We start from the raw sequence: 12,746 nt of genomic DNA, 5'->3' as shown, positions 1-12,746 counted from the left end.
TTAGTTTCCACAATTACTGCCACATTTAAAAATTCGGATGTATTATTCGTGTTTTAGACCAGAACAGTTAGTGTGTAAGTATATCCACGAAGCTGTTCTTTAATGATGAAAATAGTTAAAAGGACTATGTCCATGATGTAGGAAAATAAAGATATGCCAATTGTCAAAGGCTCAACTTCAAATATAGTGTGGATACGTTCATTTCATCATATTTAGGGTTATGTTGTAACACAATTATTTCACGCGTTTTTTTAATTTTCTGTTGATGTAGTCGAAGTTACACCAAATATATCTCTATAACGTCGACAGCAGCTGGGCTTTACGAGTAACGCCGTGTGTATATCGATTTACATTCTGTCATTTCAACTATCAATCAGAACACCTGTCGACCAACCAACATAAGGATTTGCATCTTTAAAGTATAGAAATTAATCGAAGCACACCAACAAAATCGTTGCAACTTGCATAAATGTTAAAATTCGACACCTCTATTAATAGACTATCACTCTGATGATGTAAGTTGCCGCCCCACTCACCGAGCCGCCGACACATTAGCTTGTTATCAATTATTATAGTCAACTTACAATGCTAGGCTGCATGCGGATCCTCAGATCAACAGCAGGTCGTTCCTACTGTAGAGTCCTGCCACACTCTCACTGCTTTCTATGGGCGCTGACGTACGCTTTATTATTGATTTTTCTCAATACGCTCAGTTGATAAACTCGACTGTTAGTTGGGCCGCAGTTGTATCCGTGGCCACGGACCATAGTAGACCATGTGGTGCGACGGAACGGACTTCATTTCAGGTGGGACAATGTTGAAATGATCAGTTCTAGGATAAGGTAAATATGTCCTCTACACATCACGTAACGGTGATCGAGGAATGGCTGGATTCCAATCCAGATGCCATGAACGAGTACTTTCTTCGCAAAGCGGACATCGTTCTTGTAAATAAATGGCTTGTACAGCACGGATTTAGCGCTCTTCAGGAGTACAGCTTACCTGCCAGACACAACTCTGCGTCCAATGAAGGAAGCAGTCCAAGTTCCCCTATAGATCTTAAGTGTGGAGATTCGGGATTCTTTGATTCTAGGCATCACAGATCCAACTCAAAGAAGCACCTGCGGCATGACTATGCCAGATCCAAGATGCGGAATATGTTCAGAACTTATGAACCGACGTCAAGCCCTGAATCGGCAACAGAAGCTAGAAGAAGTAGTTTGAAAGAAATGCGACAGTTTCGCTCCCTTCCCCCTAACTCTGTTAACATGCTCAGTTTATTAATTCAGTCCAAAGTGAGATTACCACGCTATCCAAGCAAAGACATAGATTTGAAAAGAGAATTAAGGCACTCAAATGAACGGGAATTCTTTCTGGAAATTGTCAAGGATATATCCAATGATCTCGATCTCCGAAGTCTTAGCTCCAAGATCGTTGCAAATGTTTGCTTACTTGTTGATGCGGAAAAATGTTCCCTTTTCTTTGTGGAGGGAAAGGCATCCGGTAGACACAACCTTGTGTCAAAAATATTCGACGTTCACTCTGGGACTAACATTATGCCATCCAGCACTGGAGATATACGTATACCATGGGGAAAGGGGATTATAGGTTACGTGGCTGAAACTGGGCACACCGTCAACCTTGAAAATGCAAGTGAGGTAGGGAGCATTTATTGACTTGACATATGCGCCGAAAACCTTGTTATAACTGCCATAGTTGTATCTTTGTTGTAGTTTTGCCGCTATTAAGAATGTGTATGTGTATGTGGTGATAAACCATATACTCTTTAAACGTAGAAATAATCTTCTGAAACATATGCATCACTATGTCACAAATTGTCTTTCAGTAATTCGTCAGTTGATAGGTAAAGAGAAAGAAGTCTAGTCCATTTAATATCATTTTCTGCTTTTGCAATTATATACTACCCTTGTGTGGAGAATGCTGATAGAGAATGGGCTTTTGGCCATATGTCACACGTCCCACACGCGTGTCGATGTAGAGTTCTTTATTTTGCTGACAAATTGTACTTGGGACATCGATTTGATATAAGCTGATTTTGACACAAAAGGAAAATATTTCACTTTGCGGGCTATTTAATGTCATTTTGAAATATATAGTTGAAATATATATATATATGTAGTGCAATGTATACATAATATCCGATGATTCTTGGTTTGGAGCACATCAATAATTGTTTTAATGTCATTAGATCTGTCAATGTCTGTATCAGTTTCATCGTCCTTGACTTCTATGTATGTTCCATATAATAACAGCCAAGTGTTTCATACCATTACGATTGCTTTAATTGCATGGATATGAAATAGCATAACATGACATCAACTGTCTCCATATGATTGCAAGGATGTGATTGCGTAGCGGATAAATAATGGGTGATTGATTGTTGTAAACGTTACAAGGTGTTATAAAACCATTGTGTAACATAGCAACCACAGCATTAGAAAGGCACCTGTGAGAATGACGCATTTCATGTATGTGTCTCACAACATGATGAAAAGTGCTTTAAGATTAATATAAATACTTTATAAAATTATCCTTAACTCTAGTTTATGGAAATGAGCCATATGTTTACAGCTTCGGGCCTTGGGTAAGATCAATCTCCCAATTAATCTGAAATGATCTGAAAAGGAATGCTTAATGAAGCATCCTTTTTCCTGGCGCGTTTCTATTTGATCCACTCATGCCGTAACTGATGCTCTAACGTACATAAATACCACAGAGCCACTGTGTATTGGCCGTGAATATGCCGACAACGTTTATCTCGGTGAGGCCAGAGCACACGAGACATCTATTATACTTGTAGTCCTTCAACCTGCTAGTGTACAGTCATGTATCATCAAAACGAGAAATACATTTTTCTTTAATATCTGAACTGTCTATTGTACTTGTTGTAGAAACCTTGTGTTATCTGCTCTTGAAAGGCCGTCACGATTCATTTATTGTTTGGGGACGTGGACATGCTTTGTGCGATTGCCGATAAATTTGATTAAATACCAAGCCTTTATCGATGTTCCCAATATGGACGGTTGTGAAAGGGAAGGAGAAACCCTTGCTCTGAATGAGCCTAACGTTACGGAAAGAGATGCCAGTAGGATCTGCCTTTCGAAGACCCATCACCATTACATGTTCTTGGATAAGCGTGGGTACGTCTAAGGCGTCGTAATTCGCTGTGCAGAATTGCGTCCCTTAGGCACGCCAGGAACCAGTGATTGTGGGGTCCATTCCCGGTTCGCCCCGATTATGTTTCTAGATTTGTCAGCACATGTTCTTGTTGGTTTCACCAAAATGGTAAAAGTCTGAGACCTGCAAAACTTCGGGCTTTCCTCCCACATATAGCTGACACGCCGTGATATAACTGAGACACTGTTAAAAGCGGCGTTTAACTCAACTCATACACCCAGTGCTTGGAATGACTCCATGTGCAAGTAATATAGCTGAAAATGATCTGTCTAACGTAGGACCACCACCATGAAATGTCCCTTGGAATGACAGGGGCACGGGTGGCTCAGTGTTCGAGGCGCCCGTCAGTGTATTGCTTGTTAAGTGCTTCTCGACTAAACAGCACAACGTTCGAGGAGGGCACGGTTTGTAATAGCAAGACAGCAGTTGCCTTCAAACAAACCATCACTCAATCCTGATATTAATTTCCCCTCTGGAAATCAAAGACGGTGTTTTCGTAAGACAGGGATTGACATTGATAGTATTATTACATGTTCTGTTCGCGGGCCCTCAATGTATTAAACATGTGGGTGTCAGACGTATTGTATACAGAAAAAGAACGATATTGATTGCTGAACCTATGGTGGACTTCACAGGCTATGCATGGACACACACACAGCTGTGTACATGGATCAGAATGACAGCTTAAGTTATGGGTAGACAAAGTGTGTGGGACCTTATTTGTACAAGAGATCAAATTAATTTCTGTTATATTTATATGTGTGTGAACAATATTGATGACAAATGTACAACTGTGTTATATTGAATCTTATCTCTTGTGATATAGAAACGATTCTGAATCTGTTTAGATGGACATTACCTTGTTGAACGCAAACGCTCATTCGTTTCATTTGTAAGACTTCGATGATAAAAGCTGTCACTATCAACAGATTGGGATCATGCGTTCTGTATGCGCACCTGATACACTTTGTGTTGTTGTCGTATGCACTTTGTGTGACCTTAGCGTCCTTTTATCTTTTTGCCTTAAGGGATAGAACGCTTTCACTTTGATCTCACATCCAACTAAGTGGTTTACTGGGGTCAACTACAACTCACCTTACATAGGTAGTTCATCCACCCTCTTGTCAGTACACATTTACCAGACAGATAACCGTACTTGTCGCGATAGCCACTGTGTGTATCTGAGCAAGCAAAGTTGTCTTTATATAACTGTATATTCGACGCAGAGAGTAAGGAATGGCTTTATCATAGCTGATATGCAATGTCTACCTTTACTTAACTTATGGTTACCAAATAATTAAGTGCAATGACTTAAAACGGTTTGTTATGTGCCATTCTGGTGGTTTCGTAAACATGCATCAATTCCCTCTGCCAGGTCCATGAAATTCTTGAAGCATAAGGTGAAACGAAAAACAATACGTTTGTGACAATATCACAACGTGTATGCCACAAGTCCAAACGTACGTTCGGCGTGTGTTGCATTACAACATTATGTTTTCTTCGACTGTTATGTATGTAGAGGCATATATTATTATGAAGGATAAAAATGAAATAAACGAAATCGCGTAAACAGGGCTTTGTATTAATGTTTCTCGTTACCAGGATGATGTAAACATTCCCTAACCCACGTAAAAATATATATAGTTTCCCTGCTGCCTTGGGCACGGGGCTGTGAGTCCAGACATAATTAACCTATCACGCAATCTGGACTTCATTATGCCTGGGGAGGCACGGTTTTACAGCCAGGGTCATCCTTCCAGGAACATGCTGGAAATATGGGGATGACTATATTTGTAGATGTACGTATAATCGGCAACATGTGTTTAGTCGAGTGAGTCTCTCTCTCTCTCTCTCTCTCTCTCTCTCTCTCTCTCTCTCTCTCTCTCTCTCTCCCTCTCTCTCTCTCTCTCTCTCTCTCTCTCATCTCTCTCTGTCTCTCCCCTCTCTCTCTTTCTGTCTCTCCCCTCTCTCTCTTTCTGTCTCTCCCCTCTCTCTCTCTTTCTGTCTCTCCCCTCTCTCTCTCGCTCTCTCTGTGTCTCTCCCCTCTCTCTTTCTGTCTCTGCCCTCTCTCTCTCTCTATGTCTCTCCCCTCTCTCTCTCTTTCTGTCTCTCCCCTCTCTCTCTCGCACTCTTTCTGTCTCTCCCCTCTCTCTCTCTCTCTTTCTGTTTCTCCCCTCTCTCTCTCTTTCTGTCTCTCCCCTCTCTCTCTTTCTGTCTCTCCCCTCTTTCTCTTGCTCTCTTTCTGTCTCTCCCCTCTCTCTCTCGCTCTCTTTCTGTCTCTCCCCTCTCTCTCTCTTTCTGTCTCTCTCCTCTCTCTCTGTCTCTCCCCTCTCTCTCTTTCTGTCTCTCCCCTCTCTCTCTCTTTCTGTCTCTCCCCTCTCTCTCTTTCTGTCTCTCCCCTCTCTCTCTCTTTCTGTCTCTCCCCTCTCTCTCTCGCTCTCTCTGTGTCTCTCCCCTCTCTCTTTCTGTCTCTGCCCTCTCTCTCTCTTTCTGTTTCTCCCCTCTCTCTCTCTTTCTGTCTCTCCCCTCTCTCTCTTTCTGTCTCTCCCCTCTTTCTCTTGCTCTCTTTCTGTCTCTCCCCTCTCTCTCTCGCTCTCTTTCTGTCTCTCCCCTCTCTCTCTCTTTCTGTCTCTCTCCTCTCTCTCTGTCTCTCCCCTCTCTCTCTTTCTGTCTCTCCCCTCTCTCTCTCTTTCTGTCTCTCCCCTCTCTCTCTTTCTGTCTCTCCCCTCTCTCTCTCTTTCTGTCTCTCCCCTCTCTCTCTCGCTCTCTCTGTGTCTCTCCCCTCTCTCTTTCTGTCTCTGCCCTCTCTCTCTCTTTCTGTTTCTCCCCTCTCTCTCTCTTTCTGTCTCTCCCCTCTCTCTCTTTCTGTCTCTCCCCTCTTTCTCTTGCTCTCTTTCTGTCTCTCCCCTCTCTCTCTCGCTCTCTTTCTGTCTCTCCCCTCTCTCTCTCTTTCTGTCTCTCTCCTCTCTCTCTGTCTCTCCCCTCTCTCTCTTTCTGTCTCTCCCCTCTCTCTCTCTTTCTGTCTCTCCCCTCTCTCTCTTTCTGTCTCTCCCCTCTCTCTCTCTTTCTGTCTCTCCCCTCTCTCTTTCTGTCTCTGCCCTCTCTCTCTCTCTATGTCTCTCCCCTCTCTCTCTCTTTCTGTCTCTCCCCCCCTCTCTCTCTTTCTGCCCCCCCCCCCCCCCCCCCCTTCTCTCTCTCTGTTGTGGAATCCTCTGTGTCAGTTCTTTGATGTGTTTTATTAGTAGATTATTCGGACGAATTTTCCTGGATATGTCTTTTATAATAAATTGTGGATGCAAGAGAAACCTGCTGGTTGACATTAATTCTCTCAATACTTGTTGACATTATGACATTAGCGCCGGGACATACGTCCATACTCTAATGTGATGTTCCGGTCATTCACGAGTACATTAAAATATAAGCTTAATTACCATTCTATGTTTGGGGTTTGTTCGACGCAGTAATACGATGACGCGGAGATACGGTGAAATGGAAACAGTAGAGGACCAATAGCCACAGGTCTTCCTGTCTAAAAATAATTGGATATCAAACCTAAGGCAATGAGAATTACCCCGATATGGTTCATAAGTATAAGTGGTAAGTTTGCCATCAACACTAGCATGTTAAAATTATATATATTTTATTATACGACGCATCCATCAAACGAACTGGACACATCTACACCCGCCAGTACAAGCGTTAATCTGTTCAGATAATATTGCACTAAAGTGCATGGCAACACATTGCATTTGTTTTGTTCTGTTATCAATATGGATATAAATATTACCACGGAATTAGCATAATTCCTGTTTTGTGATCCGATGCCAGTTATATCAGTATAGCAAAATAAATTATTCATACCTCCCCTGGGTTCACAAATTAACATCTCTGTACATCACTGATTCAAGCTTTGTCACCATCTTATGGTATATACTTCAACATTTTCCCGACAAGCACCGTCCCATGTTAACCTTTCCAAAAGGGAGAGAAGTGATGTCGAGTAAAGATTGTTCGTGGTTAATGTGTTGAGATAATATGACGGTTGATCGCGGACGTCTGGTGCAATGATAGTTCTGTGTATTAATAATTGATGTATGTAATTAAGTTTCAGCTGTCCATTCGATAATAACGTGTGTGTGTGTGTGTGTGTGTGTGTGTGTGTGTGTATGAGAGAGAGAGAGAGTGTGTGTGTGTGTGTCTGTGTGTCTGTCTGTGTGTGTGTGTGTGTGTGTGTGTGTGTGTGTGTGTGTGTGTGTGTGTGTGTGTGTGTGTGTGTGTGTGTGTGTGTGTGTGTGTGTGTGTGTGATATCTGTAGATATTCGAGTCTGTACCAGACAACCCTGTGACTGACATAATGAGCAAAGATCCACGGAGGCAAGGAGTACGTTGTCTAGCCATCAATCAAGTTACCAAGTTATTTTCCTCCCCGCCATGTATTAATTTGACACATAAACTCGGCAAAATAAATGAGCTATTTTCAAATTGTTCATAATATCAATAGGTCCCCAAAACCCAATGTTAATCGTACGATACAACTTGATAGATGGGTGGCTCGTCTTGATGCATTAGACGAAGGCGTGGAGCGTTGTTCATAATATCAATCCCTTTGTGTATCGTGAGAGCAACGGTATGTAGAATGTACAAACCCTTTATCGCGCACCATAACATTAAAATGTTAATTATAAAATGTATATCAGAAATAGTACATGCTCCGACGAAATTTGTTATCCCCAGATGCAACTGTACATCGGTGTGCTATTGTGACGACCGCGCTACAAGTGTTACATCGACACCAGTATGTGTTACGAATCGATTACTTTCATTGCATTGCGTATTCAACCAGTGTATTTGATTACAATCGACCTTTTGAAGTCAGCGACATGCACAGGGTTGTGAGAAATACTCATATTTTACGTCAATGTTCATGTATTAATGCATGGTCCACAAGTTTCGAAATCGTTTCTCATAGCATTTATCCTTCAAGGACCACTGGAATACAATATCTCTGATGTTTCTTTCTTTCTGGTGAGATAGGCACGTCACCTTCATGGGTTCCTTGTACAGGCCTAAACCATGACTGACCTCGTCTTGAGAACAATTGTGTCACCTGATGCTCAAAGGTACACCTGGCAATACAACCTTATTACTCTCCACGCATTGCAAATGTCATGTTTCTCACATTACTTGGATGGAACTACTTCCTTGACTTGCCGTAATATGTCTATGGGCAAACTCCTCCGTGAAAGAACACCTTGACCTTAGCTCAAGACATGTGCTATTAGTAGGGCAGACTAAATTAAATCATAGTACATGTTTTAACTCTGCCTGGCATTCGACATTTAGGGGGTAAAACAAGAACTTGTTGGCTCAGAGTCACCATGATGTGTGCATGTTATAATTAACTGTTAAACTGGAATTTCAGTGTCTAGCACTATAAAATCGGCATTAGTCCGGATTAATACATGTACAAGCAGCCACTCATATACATGACGTTGCTGTGTACGTGAAATCATCTCGTACGCGACTTTTAACCCCAAGTTACCTAATTAGGCCCACCTATAGAACATTGTCACGTTCGCATCTCGAAACAGAAATAGAAAGGCCCTTACCACCTTCGTTATCAGAAATATGTTATGCCATGACGGAAATAGACTGCTTGGATATTTCTGTCCAAGATGTCTCCCTTTAATATAGCACTGTTGTTGATAAATCGTATTCTGTTATTTATTTTACTAAAACCAAAATATATCAGCAGAATAACTATCTTGTAGCAAAACTCTAACTCTGTTCGTGTTTCTATAACCATTATTTTATATCGGGTTTTTTTGTTTGTTTGTTGTTTAACTTCGGACTCAGTAATATTCCAGCTATATGACGGCGGTCTGTAAATAATCGAGTCTGGACCAGACAGTCCAGTGTTTGACATCATGAGCATCGATCCAACACAATCAGGATACGATGACATGCATCAACCAAGTCAGCGAGCCTGACCACCCGATAGCGTTAGTCGCCTCATACGACAAGCATTGTCGATCTTTACTGCAAGCATGGGTTGCAGAAGACCTACTCTACCCCGGATCTTCACGGGGTTTTATTTCGTATTGGGGTGACATTAGGTTATCAAACAATTACTTAAAACTCGGTGCTATAATAAATTGTGTAAGCTATGACTGATAAATGTCGTTCTTTTCGCTATATCACCTAATCTAAATATGTATTTCGTAATTCTTGACTTACAACAGAACCCACTAAACTTACGAGGTGAGATCAAATGGGGTTTAACGTCGCGTCATAGATTACTGCACTTATTAAACGACGTGTGTGTGAGAGTGCGTGCGTGCGTGCGTGCGTGCGTGCGTGTGGCTGCTTGTACTAGTCAGGACTAATGCCGATATTAAAGGAATATAATAACTTCCTCACCACTGCTTACATTATATAGTACTACATTCCTGACAACTGATCATTGTAAATACACAATGCAATGAACTTCTCTTGAATCTCAACAGAAACAAAGTAACACAGTTACAATCATTTTTTAACAATAAATTACACTGCCATATAACGTATCTTATTATATATAAGTGATTTACACAGCATTCATGATGTGATACGCTTGCTTTCTGATGCCCCGAATAAGTTGAACTAGTTCGTTGGTCTCTATGAGTTCGAAACAACGGGTTCGACTGAATTTCCATAGGCATAACGCAGTGTACAGAAACCTCTACGTCTATTGTTATCGGGGAATGTTTCAAGACGCGATCTCAGCGCTACGACAGGCGTAAAGCTATGTTAACCTGCTTGAATAACAATGGTCTGGGCTGCTACGCTTGGACCCTTGATTCCATTCCGGAAAGCCATCTTAGTTCGTATCTACCTCCTATAATCGAATAGAGACTCGTGACGGTCATCGTGATAAGATGAACTTTGTGGAAGGGGGCCATAACAACGTGATCGGTCAGTGACCACTGCCTGACTTCATGACCATCCACGCCTCGCACTGTGCTAATTACAAGATACTATAGGACAGACAAGGACGTAATCTGTGGGCTTTCAATTGCCTAGTACAGTAACACCTACAAGAAATGCCTCCGACCGTACAACAGAATGGTTTCAATGATGCGACTGCTGATAACTCCATTGTTCATTGTCACTGCTCATCATCACACTATTGTCCCCATCCGGGAGGCTCCCTTTTGTCCACTTTGTGTTTCCTATTCTGAATGTGTCATCAATATCGTAACATTGATATCATGAAACATCTTGGTGATGGTATCTCCGTTAAAATCTTCGTAAAACCGGAGACACTTTTCGGGGCAGCTTCGCCGTTTTTCGTCCATGACAGTAACATGTCATTATTTGTTGTATAAAATAAACATATTATTTGCAGAAATAATTTCCTAAACAACCATAAATAGAGATAAACATTTAGGAAAATACTGTTTCCATAGGATGGAATTAAGTTTGAATTAATTTAGAAAAATGTGTTTGTGTTTGCATATGATCCCATTGGTGTTCTGTCTTTGTCTATGTTCACTAAAATCATTTGCACATTTAAAGCATATGATCAGTAGATACCTATGTTCAGATAAAGGACAATTATCGTCTGATACGGTCACGGAAGAAACCATGCCCTATTTGGAAAAAAAGAACACCCCTTAAAACAAAAATATCTAACACAGATGGAAAAAGACTATCTTCTACATTAATATTATGCTAACTTTAGTCATGACACTAAAACGAATTTTATATTGTTCATAAATATCCAAAGAAAACAACTCGGGAAACCTTTCACTTACGTTTTAGCAATGGATCAGTAGCACAGCGGGATTTCATCAAAAGTCTGAATGTTTCGAGGAAAAATATCCTTATCTTATGTAACAGGTTTTTGGTCGTGACTGATATGTCTCCTATGCACCGGGCTTCTCATAAAGGCATGTCTCGCATTGTATAGGTCTTTCAGCGGCCACCGATAACAAAACATTCAGATTAAAAGAGACATATATGGATAACCCTATCCTGGAAGCGCCACAATCTTGCCATAACATGTATTATTTACAATGCAAGAATGCACTAAACGTTCAGAGCATACATGAAATAACTGATTAAGGCTTCCCGTGGCTCCCATAAACTCATGTTGTTTTCACGTAAACGTGGTAATCTCACAAGTGGTGTAATTTCCTCTGATTTTAAGAGACGTGATACGGATGTCTTTCTTCCATTTATCTGCAAATGGGCGCTTTAACATATTGAAAATCGTTGCTTCACTGAAGATGCTCAAAAGGTTCGATTTATTTTTGCTGATTTCAGAAACAAGCAAGAAAACATTGTACAGTTATTTATAGCTTTATTTTTCGGAAGCTTCGCTAATTCGTTATTTATTAAAGACCAATCGGCATGGATTACCCAAACCACTAAATGTCAGTATATCGGGTCACTGTTAGACAGGTTAGTGTTTCTGTTTCCAGTGAAATCTTGGTTTTGTCAGCAACATACACGTAGACGTGAGTTCACCACAGTAGTAAACGTGTAACACCTGCATCACTTCGGGCTTATAGCCCACATCAATCTGACACGCCGTGATATTACTGAAATACACTTCAAAATGACGTCTTCATGTCGCGTTGGGATATGGTGGAAACGATTGCTCGTCATGCCGGGTTCGATTCCTATATGGGTTATGTTAAGCCCATTGAGCCAACTAGTCAATACAAATATTGTTCGTAACTGGGGGCACGGGTGGCCCAGTCGTCTAAGGCGCCGCGATTCGCTCTGCAGAGTTGCGTCCCTTGGGCATGCCAGGAACCTATGATTCAGGGTTCGAAACCCGGTTCGCCCCGATTATGTTTACAGGTTTGTCAGCACCATACCCGTGTTCGAGAGTTTCACCGATGTGGCAAACGCCTGAGACCTGCATCACTTCGGGCTTTCCTCCCACATTAAGCTGACACGCCGTGATATAACTGGAATACTGTTACAGGCGGCGTTAAACCCAACTCACTCACTCGTAACTTATCGCTGTATATTTATCATGCCATGTCATGCCATATGTGTGTACATCATCTTGGCATATAGATTGTCATACATGTATATGAGCCTGTGACGTTTCAGTATTGGGAATACAAAACATTACAAAATTTTAATTTAAACCCATGTGTTTCCCGCCAAGATATTGTTGCAATATTTCTATAAACGGGGTAAAACCAAACTGAGACTCGTGAGCTAGTACCTGTCAGATTATGTCCAAAGTGTTTTAATACAACGATTAATGTTCATCATAACATCGGATTTTGAAATGTAGTCACTCCAGCAACCACAGCTACAACTCATTGGACATATGTAACTCAATCAATGACACATATCGATCCAAGATACCAAAGGCTGATGTCAATATTATGTAGCGAAAGATGTATATTTGCATGCTCAGGCACCACAGACCATCGTTAGTGGTGTTTCCAGACCGAACATGTCACTCTAGTGAACCTGAAGAAAATAAGATGTTTCTCTAAGGTCAAATGACGCTGTTGATCGGACTATGGGTAGTGACATTT

At 41.3% G+C, this 12,746-nt stretch overlaps 1 protein-coding gene across 4 annotated transcripts in view; it reads left to right on the top strand.

Annotated features, from left to right (window-relative positions):
• The first annotated feature begins 734 nt into the window (after positions 1-734).
• Positions 735-12,746, top strand: part of LOC124134703 (dual 3',5'-cyclic-AMP and -GMP phosphodiesterase 11A-like) — a 98,459-nt gene continuing 86,447 nt past the window's right edge. For all 4 annotated transcript variants that reach the window (XM_046499728.2, XM_046499726.2, XM_046499727.2 and 1 more), the window contains exon 1: positions 735-1,658. In XM_046499728.2, coding sequence (XP_046355684.1) covers positions 849-1,658 — 810 coding nt within the window. In that variant the 5' untranslated portion in view covers positions 735-848. The remainder of the gene's footprint in view (positions 1,659-12,746) is intronic.

This window comes from Haliotis rufescens, unplaced genomic scaffold, assembly GCF_023055435.1.
Source record: "Haliotis rufescens isolate VD_foot unplaced genomic scaffold, xgHalRufe1.0.p SCAF_4, whole genome shotgun sequence".
In the NCBI taxonomy this organism is placed as follows: domain Eukaryota; kingdom Metazoa; phylum Mollusca; class Gastropoda; order Lepetellida; family Haliotidae; genus Haliotis; species Haliotis rufescens.
The sequence above is the reverse complement of the archived record's forward strand: the minus strand, read 5'-3'. Positions and strand labels throughout refer to the sequence as shown.